Source organism: Atheta coriaria, unplaced genomic scaffold (assembly GCF_025399875.1).
Source record: "Atheta coriaria isolate IRGN ID8LTWV9N9 unplaced genomic scaffold, Caltech_Dcor_3.1 hic_scaffold_3_pilon, whole genome shotgun sequence".
NCBI lineage: Eukaryota > Metazoa > Arthropoda > Insecta > Coleoptera > Staphylinidae > Dalotia > Dalotia coriaria.
In genome coordinates, this window is record NW_027045445.1 from 10,492,349 (window position 1) to 10,503,870 (window position 11,522).

Genomic DNA, 11,522 nt, shown 5'->3' on the forward strand with positions numbered 1-11,522 from the left:
TAAGCCAAACAAGAAGACAATCAAAAACTAAATAAAATTATTTTTTAATGATAATGATTGTGTTTGTTCGATAGATAGAAGACATCGACTAGTCTTTGAACTAGAGCGCCTGCGCACTAGCCCACAAAAACAAATTTTCCATTTTGTTATAATTATTGTAGACATTTGGTGTAAAACAGGTTCATTTGCGCCTCCATCTACATTTACAATTCACATCTACTTCCCACTCGAAAGAAACAAAAGTACTTATTTATATATACACCATGTTACTGGCAGTACAGGACAAACATCACTGGCATGATTGGCATAATGAGCACGGACCAGAAGTACAATAAATGGCAAATGCGCCAATATGCCAATAAAATCAACAAATTGCCGCCTGTCGGTTCGCACGCCAATAAAATAATATGTCGCATGCATAATTCATAAACTAACGCGCGATGCTTGTGTTTTGTCCTGTTGTTTACCACAGACAAATCTCCACGTTGACGATTGTGATTGTTTGACATTACAACTTTTATTTTTGAATACATAAAATTAAACAAACTTTACTTTTGCGTAAAACGAAATAATCTCATAATATCTCTCATGATTAACATTAAATAAATAAAGAACAATCACACGAATGACTCGCACGGTTAAATTTAATTTGTGAGTCATTCGCGTGGTTGGAATCAGGTGAAATTATAAAATTGAAATCATTTGATCCGAGGCGCGCGCGCGCGAAAAAAAACTTCTTTAAGTTAACTTTAACCAACTGATTTCGCGGCATTGACGTCAATAGCACCTAATTAATCCACAATCCAGTGGCTAGTCACTTCGCTGCCAAATTAAACACTATAAATTATGTCACGATCGCAAATTGCAATAAATTTTGTTTTCACATTAAACAGACAACGTGTAATTCAAGTATCATAAATTTAAATACACGCTGGATTACACAAATTTTAATTATCATACTTATTACTTAAAATAAATAATCATTGCTGGAAATGCGAGTAGTTTATTGTTCGTCGCGTCCAGTCCAGTATATTCCTGTTTACGTCAATCAAATAAATTTAAATTCACAGAGCATCACTTTGTCGGAGCGTGTTCTCGGGGCAAATTCGCTCTATCTTTTTAATTAATAATCACGCAGCCAAATTTTATTTTTTGAATATTTTGTAGGAAAATTACACCAAGACATTTCGTAAACATTTTAATTAAGTTCAATTAATATTAAAATTAGCGCGTGCAGACAATTAATTACAGCGAGTTATTATTAACTATATTTAGCGATTGAATTAAAACTGTTACAGGATGTCCGGATAAATTTTTAAATTGCCCTTGCAGCAACCCTTGAATTGCAAAATGTAAACCGCATGTTAATCCTCCGCAACCTCCGTGAATTATCCTTCCAACCGACGCCTACAACTCTTGCATTCTAATCAAGTTAATTGCAAAATGTGTCCAATTCGAAACGTTGAAAAAGCCACAAGTGCACATTGCACACACACCGTCGTCAACCAGCGTAATGTGTAAAATGTAAAGCAGTATTTAGAGTTTAGAGGTTTAAGTAAAGTGGTAGAAGTAAAGTAGAAGTAAGCAAGTTACTCATGTGCGGTATGTGCCGCTGCGGGCGTGTGTGCGTGATTGACGTCAATGGTGACCTCCGCCGGTTTCGTTTTGTGCTGGATAGGCGGACGACGAAAGCGACCACGGCGACGACGCCGCTGCCTGCCGCCCCGCCGCCAGCCACAAGCCATGCACTTTTCGCGCTCTATCGGTGGCCCAAATTCGAACGCGCATCACGAAGTGCAGCGATGCCACCGCGAGGCTAAACCGCATTACATATATCAAATTGCACTCACGCACTTCGATCATCGATCATATTCCACTTAGAAAACCCGGCGATTGGTTACAACTTCAACGCAATTCATATTGATAGTAATCCAATTCATCTCTCATATTAATAAGAGTATTTAACACTTGAGACAAATTTAAATTTATAAATGTTTCCGCTCGTTAGCAATATAATCTATTCTAAAATAAACATTGTTGAGTCAAACAGGCTCACAACCACCTTGAAATTCAATTTGATACGCTTTAAAATAATGTTTTTCAACGCGGAACTTTACAGCGATATTAAACTAATTCCATACGCACGTGTTATTGTTTAATTTCGTCGATAAATATAAGAAATTTAAATTTAGAAATTTACTAACCTTGTCGTTGTTCGTTGTCGGCGAGAAATTCGATGAATTCTTCGATGTCGAGTTGGAATTTGGATTGGAATCTTTGTTGGATGTGCTTCTTGTTGACACGAACTATAAAAAAAAGAAACATAACTATCGTTCAATACCACACAACTCTTAAAATAATTTTAAGATCAAAGTAAATTTTACATCAAAAGGAAATATTTAAAAAATCTTTTATTGATTTCAAGTCGTTACATTAATGAATTATGAATGGATACAAATATTAAAATTTAAAAATCAGTCCATTACTCAGTCGTCAGTTACAAAATAAAAGACATTACACTAAAATTACACCCTGGCTTGAATCAATCTAAAATCCTCGACTTCCACGGAAGAATCGAGTACGTCATGGTGTGGGCGTCTATTTTGTGGTCTAAGCCCCAACGCCCGATGAACCAAGCCGGATTTAAACAAAACATTGCCACAAATAAAAATCAAAACAAAAATAAACAAGCAGACAATAATGGTTCTCAAGCTATGAATCGCTTCCAAAACTTTATGATTATTCGCTGCCATCGTCCTCAAAAACTCATCCTTTAATGAAGGTCCTGCATCATGTCCATGCGGAATATCCTTAGCTGGAAAAATATCAGCAGGTCCCTGTGGGTCACCATGAGTCTTATCAAACAAAGTCAAATCTTCATCAAATCTCCCAATGCAATCAATGCCATCAACATTGTAGTTTGTATAATTCATTACATTGTGAAAGAAATGGAACCTTGCAAAGTCCTCAACCATCCTTTCCAAAAACGCGCAATGAAATTTGTTACCGTGGATAAACAGAAGCGCCATATTAGGTGCCATTGCCTTCAGTTTAGGAACATCCAAGTATTCCAGGTTGTTATAACTGAGATCCAGACGAGTGAAGGATTGGTAAGTAATGTTGGGTTTAAACTTTATAAACTCGAGGCGATTGTAGGTCAAGTTCAAATTAATCAGCGTGGAAGCCAGTGACCATTGAACAAAATCGACTTCAACTAGTAGATTATTGGTTAAATTTAAAAACTGGAGTTTTGGAAAGTTGTCAAAGGCGTTCTCCTCTACAGTTTGGATCACATTCGTGGATAAGTCCAAGGTGTGCAGAACCTTCAGATAGCCAAACATGTCGGTACCCAAGCGATGAACAAAGTTCTTCGTTAAATTTAGGACTTTCAAATGGACCATTCCAGCTAAAGCACCTGGTGGAATAGTAGTAATACTATTCTCTGATAAATCCAAAGTTTCCATACAGTATAAATCATTGAAGGTTCCATTGATGACAGTCCGAATACCCAGGTTGGAGAGATCCATGCGTACAATGTAACCGGCGTCCGTGGTGTTGAATTCATTCATTCCTAGCTTAGTTTGAGGCAGGCGCTTGATGCGCACCCAGTTGGTCTCAGCATTAACGACGACATTAAAAGTCCTATTATTATTCCTATAGTCAGACAAGTTGCGAAAAACTCGCCACGTGGGATGCTCCAGTTCATTGCATTGCAGCTGGTTTGAAAACGCAATGGTGGCGAATAAAATCGTGGTGTAGAGTGCGACTGTAGGCAACCAGTTCGACATGACTGTATTGTAAGTTGCCTATGTTAAAACAATATAATTTGATAAATCTGTTCGAAAAACTGTTGATATTGCTGCTAAGGAGTAACTTACCGTTTCCTGATGATAATATTTCGCTCACTCACTGCTGTGCGCGTTAATTGTGCACGAAATCAATTCATGGGAGTGATGAGATTCAATAGAAATTAAATTCGCCAACTTACATGTGCCCGACCACGTGTTTCTAGTAGTTGTGTTTTTTCCGGTCGCGTGTTCAACTAATACGAGTTTTTAATTTTTAATTCTAGCGTTTTAACATTTCACGAATACGATGTGTACTTACGACTGATTTATACTAAACGTGATCACAATGCGTTTGACGAGTCGAAGCTCATCGCAAAGTTCAATACGTCGAGAGACAATCTCGCATCGCGTAATTACTTTTTACTTTTGTGAACAACTCGCGCGCGTGCCTTGCAATTACCTAATTTTCGCCGATTATTAATTATTAGGTGCGTGGAGGATTGATTTTTTCGGACACTGGCACGAAGTGCACGAATTTGCTGATGAATCAAATGTGATTCCAAGTATTAATTTTTTTTGCTCTATGTTTGTCCGCGCGCACCACGCCTCGTAAAATAAAATAACTTCTGCAAGGCGAGTCGAAAGTAAGCACACGCTGCGCGAGAAGAAGTGAATTATTTGCGCGTTTCGCATGCGTGTGCCAGGCGAACTCCAGATAAAACCTTATTATCTATCCACATGCACATTTGCGAAATTTCAAATAATGTAAACATAAGTAAATATCGTAATGCGAATACAAATTTACGGAATTTAACCACGGAAAACTGATTTGCATAATTCTCGTGCCAACAATATATCTAAATATTTAAGTAAATATTATAATCACTATCATGATGTGATTGACGATCGTCCGCTAATTTGATTTATTTGAACCACATTTCTGGGTATTTAGAGTGTGGATAATTACGACTAATTTAGACAAAATAAACTATAAAATCTATTGCTGCATAATTTTAAATTCGCGTTTAATTGCTTTTCATTGTACGATTTTATTGTAATTGCGGACCGCCGAGCAATTTATTGCCAGAATGCTAATTTTCTAATTTAAATTAGCTGATGGGTAATTTGCCGCATTCTTACGTTTGATCAGGCGGTCCTACTACAATGTAAATAATTGTATAATTGACGAACCAACAACAAATTTCAATTAATGATTAGCAATTTCAAAATAATAAATGAATAATACCAGTGTAAGTTTTTTGTACAACTTTTGGTTCAATTTCCTTGAAACCACGTCAATATTGTTAATTATTTTTATCGAAATCAGAAATCATAGAAAATTTTGCATCAAAGACAAATTTCTTTCATTTTCAGAAGTTTTTATTGTGTGGAAAGCGGATTGGAGTTTTAAAAAGCCATCTACTGATTACCAAACGTCTTTATACCGCGGAAATTAACGCGAATTTATTGCAAAAAAAACTTTTTGAGACTTAAATAAATAAATATAAATTTAAAACACAGATACTGATAAATTTATCACCAAGTGATCAAAATCATCTGTGGCATACTAAGTACTCTTAAAATAAAATTATAAAAACAATTCCAATTATTTAAAATAAAATAAACTTGTGGTCCTGCACCAAGAACTCATGATTGCCCCGACTTAATGCCTTCAATAATCATAATTATCAGCAATTACTACGTGTTCTATAAATAACTCGCTACAACTCGTCAATCAATCAATTTCGAATGAGTAAAGTATACACAACAACAAAAATGCATACATCAGACCTTTGGAAGTTATATTTGCTGCTCCTGATTGCATATTTCTATACGAATGCGAATCTGCATCTAAATATTAATTGTTTGCAGACGCACAGGACAACGCAAATACTCGTAATTCAACATTGCGATTCGATCCAAAAAAGCCCACTGATTGTGACTGACGGGAGCAATTGAATAAATTACAACTGTAAATTCGCATATTCGTCAGTCGGCACACGAGCTACAGCTCAAGTTGATGAATTGATGTTAAATATTTTAAACGAATGCTGAATTAATCTGCGAGACCGACCAATAAAAAATGATCTACATCAAGAAGTCACATGTTTTCCTAATTTTAAACACTTAATACTATTACGTTGATAATAATTGCTCAAATTTGAATTCAAACAATCAAATACACTTAAAAGTAAATAAAATCTACATAAATAAAAGCTTTAAAGATTTCTGCCAAACGAACAAAGACTTTTCAAAAATGTAGGTAATTTCATTAAAATCGCATATATTAAGCTTCACTTTTATTTTAGCACTTTATCGCAGTATAACAAATGACCTCCATTTGTCACCAACAACAAGCCACTCTGTTAAGGTGTCACATCTTACAAGACGCAATAAATTTCTCCTTAATAATAAAATTTTATAGAACTATAATAATTAATTGACATTTTAATTCGCAAATCATTTTAATTTTATCGACCGATAAACGAACAATGGATCGCAAATCCATATGCGTAGTGCAAAAATAAAATTTAATCCAGTCGCATAAAAAATGAACCAGATAAATTAAATTTAATCAGTTATCAACTCACTGTTTTTATGAAGCAGTCCAGCAATTGGGGGCCGTCCGCATCGTCGGCGTGATTGCCTCCTTGGTTTTTACTGCTTTTCGATTGTTTGTCCTGTTCCTCCTGTAACAACGAACAATGCATCGTTAAAATTATCTAGAATTCGATAGCCAGAGGGTAATAAGCGTGAAATTCGCAAACAATACTCATTTGAACACACAAAACATAAAAATCAACTTTTAACGCTATGTAAAAGTGTTATTTATACAACAAGGCAATAAAGTTAAATTTTTTAAGTAAAAACGTAAAATTACATTATTTTTTTAAGTCGTATTTTCTCCATTTTCGTTTTTTACCTTTAATGGTCAAAAGGTAATGATTTTAACCTTTTTGGCAAAAATATTAAATAAACAAAAAAGGCGTGTGAGATAATAAAACGACGGATAACATCTCTGGAGTTAATTCGGACTTCTCCAAAAATATTACCCAGTTTTTTTTCATTTTAACATTTCGACATTGAAAATCATAAAAACGGAGCGTTCCGCTGCAGTAACTTTTATATTTATGCATTTTATAAATATGCAAACAAAATTAACGAAAATTATGATTTTACTAGAAAGAAAGTATCAATATTTATAAATCAGTAACCATCGATGATGAAACTAAACGCTATGTAGCCGCAATGTGTGGCCAAGTATCTATCCTGAATCATTTTTAATTATTATAATTTATTTGCCGCGATGAATATTCATCCAGTGATTTACACACCAACAAAAAGTATTCCGCATCCATCATGTGCATATGCGATCCGACATTATGTATTTATGTAAGGTTTGTCGCTCGCTTGCGGTCTGCGTTTGACGTCAATGATTTAATCATTTTTTGCGGGCGCCCGCCTTTAAACAATTCCCACGTTTGCTTGTGTAGGCCTGCAGCCAGCCATTCGTCTCGTTTACATATTATATATTCGTCCGTATCAATATATATATATTGTACTTGGACGATAATTAAAAGCACATTACATGCAAATATCACAGGATTTATTTTGCATTAAACTTCTTTATGAGCATATGATTAATTACTATAATTAGGAACTGTGCGGATGTTTTTCTGCTGAGCCCGCAGAACGAACGCTAATTGAAATGTTTAAAATTAAAAGCTTGTTGAGATTTGAATGACTTTGACTATTTGCCGAAACAATTCGCACGTTTTCTACTAACATGCAATGGACATAAATAAATGTGTGTATAACTAACGTTCGAGTATCCAAATATCCAAATATTAAATATTTGCGTTAAGAATTTGTAGCGTATATGAATAAACAACAAAAAATACAACTTAATATTTAATGAATAAATACTTCCTTGCTTCAAAACATTAATTAAAATCTCCTAACACGAGCAGCAAATTTACATTTTGCAGAAGAAGAAAAAAATAAGTGCAAATGAATGGAATAACGTCAGAATAAATAATTGCGCTCAACAACAATAATTTTCTTGTTATTCTGGTAAACAATTGTGCGTGCATACGCAATACAAGCACTTATAAAAGCGTAATTTGCGCAGATACAAATGTGAATGCACTGCACACTGAAACTGAGAAACAGTAAAACAATGTGTAATGATTGTCTACGACAGTTCTACGCACGGAGAACCGCAAAGTGCATTGCATTGTGCACCAACTTGCGCGGCTATAAATAAACAACGCGCTGAATTTTATCGGATGCATATCATGCAGTAATTGTTAGAAGGCCTTCGGGACCTGCATTCGTCGATTAATATTCACTAGATTTAAATTCAAATTAAATGTTGATTGAATTGTGTTCGGATGGATGCACACGCGAATAACAACAACAACATAATATAGTGCGCTAAATAAAGGGTTAGTTATTTATATTTTATTGTTAAATTAAGTGTAAATTACTGTGGAATATTTTTACTGAAATAAATGTTTTGGCTGCCTTTCTAACCTAAAATAATCACATCTTTAGAATGTGAATTCACTAAACTTTACGAAACAAAAGAACAATGTATTGAAATATTTTCTTACTTCATTGGCGATAGAATTCAAAAAGAACGACGACGAATAAGTCGTCGGTGGAAAATGTGTCTGCATATCCGCCATTCTTTTCATTTTCACTCAACACTTCACTTTGCACAAAAACACCGCACAAATCTTATCAAAACAGTAGAAAAATCTTTTGCAGGTTATGATTTATGCTTAATGTGAACTTAAAGTATATTCTAAATATTGACATGAAAGAAAACACTACTGGCACGAATATCCTTAATCCTGAAATGCCATGTGAGGATTTTTGGCGTTCGGTTGGCGCGTGTAGATACGGAGCACACGCTGTTTACGCGATTACTGCCGATTACAAACTCCTGCTGGCGTACGCGACGCGCGAACGACACGACCGCCTCACTAGAGAATCGCGTCGCCTGCGACCTGCGTTGCCGACAGTGTAGGAACCGCAGGAATTCATGCACATGCAACACGATGCGGGAGTACTGACTCCGTACGGTTGATTCAGTTACATGCATATGATGTGTCTGTGTGTGACTTGCACTTTGTCATTTGAAAAAGTTACAAATCGTAAAACACGACATTATGAGTGTTATAAACATAGCAAACATGACTAAATTATACATTCATATAAAGCAAATACTGAAAATAGTTGTTTGTGTGCAATATTAAACATTCCTTTAGATACTTAGATGATAATGAAGCTAAAAAAAACTAGTACTGATTGTTAACGACCTAGAGATTTTTATAACTTGATTTATATACACAAATTACGTCACATTTTACAAACTACGTCAATTGTTCTCAACTGGTACTCAACACTTTGCCCAATTTGAATAGATATTTGTTTAATTTTATCGTTTAATGCTATTTTCTGTTTGCTGTTCAAATCTTTGCTCGCAAACCGTGCCCAAACCGTCAAAATAAAGTAAACAAATCGTGTCACACGTTTGTTTGTTCACTTGCACGAAAATTTTCATTTCCTTCGTTTGAAAATTTGGGTGGGGAGTGAAAATTCACTGACGTCTAGATTCCGTGCTAGCTACATTCATGAACTTACATCAATAAAGCTCTTCCTGCTACTGCCAGCAGTGAAAACCTGTTGAGAATTCAGTACACAAAATGTTACTCTTTACTTTGTTAACATTTTCACTGGCAATAAATGGAATCTACACTGAGAATGTACTCACAACAGAGGTGTTTGAGATTGAGATCAATCCAGACATGTTTAACTGGACTTTTGAAGGTATAAAAGCACACAAAGCATTCTCATTATTCTAATCTGAATATTTATAGGAATAAGAGGTCAATATGTCTATCAACCCTCATTAAAAGATGCCCGGACCTTCCAAAGTGGATAAATTACATCTATAGCCATAAACACAACTCTGGGTTTCTTTATGGTGTGCCACCAAACAAAATGGGTCATGTCAATCTTGATGTGGTGGCTCTAAATAGAAAAACCTATGAAACCAGGAAGCATATTCTACCTATTCATATAACAGAAAAGCTAAAACCAGCCAAGTATGAAGTGCAGCTGAAGATTGACAACTTAAATGTTGATGATATGTTTGATTTGGAAAGAATGGATAGACTTAAAGATGTGTTTCGAAAGAAACTATGGAAGGATAGTGATGATGATTTGTATGTGACTTTCCTAGCATCAGCTATTGAATTAGGAGCAAGATTACCAGTGAATCCCACTGAAGGCGAAGGAGTTGTTTTGAGGATTGGCAGCAGGGCTCCACTCAGTAATGAATTAATAGAATTACAAGAGGAGGTTAAACCACTGTGGAAAGTTCCAAGTTGTCCGAGGGATTTTAAAAGGACAACTGTTGAGAGATACTTTAGGGATGCAGGATTTAATTTGGATTGGTGTGCATTTAGACTTGTAAGTTTTCTATAAACTAATGTTTGTGATATTATTTTATGATTTTTTTAGATTATTTCTTTTCTAACAATTAATTTAATATCATATTATTATTTTGGTAAGTTTTTGATCAAAAATGAAAGAATATGACTTTAAAACAATTTTACTTTGTAGTTGGAAGATAATAGCTCTGCCATGCAACATTCAAGAGCAAATATTGAGAATCACTCGAATGTGAACACAGATAAACTCATTCAAGACCACTGGGAGACTTTGTACATTGATGAAGTACCAGAAAGATCCTACAAGCATGAATTCTTGTTCACTATACTAGTGCCCATGTTCATCATGACTCTACTAGCGCTTATATTATCATTGATACTGTGTTTCCACAATGAAGGAATGTAAGTATTATTTCGAAATCTCATCAAGTTTTGTTCTGTTATTTTATTTGTTCACTGTTATTATTATAGGAATGATCCAATGAGTGAAGAATATTTTGCCAACATTTTTCATTTGTGTACTGATTCTGATAGGTAATTGTTTGCTAGTTAAACGATTCACTAACAAAGTGTTTGAATGCATTGCCGAGTGCTTTTTTTTAACTTTACTATTTATAATTTAATCTTTATATCTGATTCCTATATACATACTTTTACATTTTTTAGTGTAAAAGATGAACCTCAGGAAGAGCAAAACGAAACGCTGCACAACAATTTCAACAATTTTGAAACCATCCAGAAAGCGACGAATTCTCTGCGTAATTATTCAACGCCGCGTGATTTTATCTGCATGTCCCCGGAATCTACACATATGTCGTACACGAATAGCCCAACGAATACGTTGAATAAAGGCCACCATTGCCGCCCCAGCCCACCGCCCTATGTACGCCCCAAGTACAAACCGGAGTTTTGACCTGAGGTCGAAGCCGGCGAGACCAGATATTGCTAAATAACGAATGAAATATTCTAGGAATAGTTGTAGCCGGCTTCTAACATTTTATAACACGGATTAATAATTGTAGACAGTGTAGCAGACAATATAATGGACTTATTGAGTTGTTTAACTGTTATTTTATAAAATTGAAGTCTTTAAATGTTTAATAAATCATTGTTTACTGTGTAGGGACAAGTATTGTGTGTAAACATAATAAAATATAATCTAAATATATTACCTTTCTAATTAAATTTGTAATCTTCAAGTTTGGGAGGTATTAATCAATCAACTTTTAAAATGGCGCTATTTAGAGAAAATTGAACAAATATGGTGTAC

General features: G+C 34.9%; 3 protein-coding genes across 3 annotated transcripts in view; 1 reads left to right on the forward strand and 2 right to left on the reverse strand.

Annotated features, from left to right (window-relative positions):
• The window catches only part of LOC135789889 (inositol-trisphosphate 3-kinase homolog), a 29,357-nt gene extending 20,584 nt beyond the window's left edge, over positions 1-8,773 (reverse strand). Inside the window, 3 exon segments of the mRNA XM_065299954.1 lie at positions 2,205-2,306; positions 6,380-6,478; positions 8,405-8,773. Coding sequence (XP_065156026.1) covers positions 2,205-2,306; positions 6,380-6,478; positions 8,405-8,488 — 285 coding nt within the window. The 5' untranslated portion in view covers positions 8,489-8,773.
• Positions 2,397-4,464, reverse strand: LOC135789890 (leucine-rich repeats and immunoglobulin-like domains protein sma-10). The gene is made up of 2 exons (XM_065299955.1): positions 3,879-4,464; positions 2,397-3,806 (listed from the first exon to the last, which is right to left on the reverse strand). Exon 2 carries the CDS (start codon positions 3,786-3,788, stop codon positions 2,526-2,528), a length of 1,263 nt encoding a protein of 420 aa, XP_065156027.1. The 5' UTR covers positions 3,789-3,806; positions 3,879-4,464; the 3' UTR covers positions 2,397-2,525.
• A 546-nt stretch (positions 8,774-9,319) lies between the features above and the next one.
• LOC135789892 (epsilon-sarcoglycan-like) lies at positions 9,320-11,437 on the forward strand. The gene is given in 6 exon segments (XM_065299956.1): positions 9,320-9,626; positions 9,677-9,709; positions 9,712-10,271; positions 10,425-10,654; positions 10,724-10,786; positions 10,919-11,437. Coding segments are annotated over 6 exon segments (1,257 nt in total). The 5' UTR covers positions 9,320-9,502; the 3' UTR covers positions 11,166-11,437.
• The last annotated feature ends 85 nt before the right edge of the window (positions 11,438-11,522 follow it).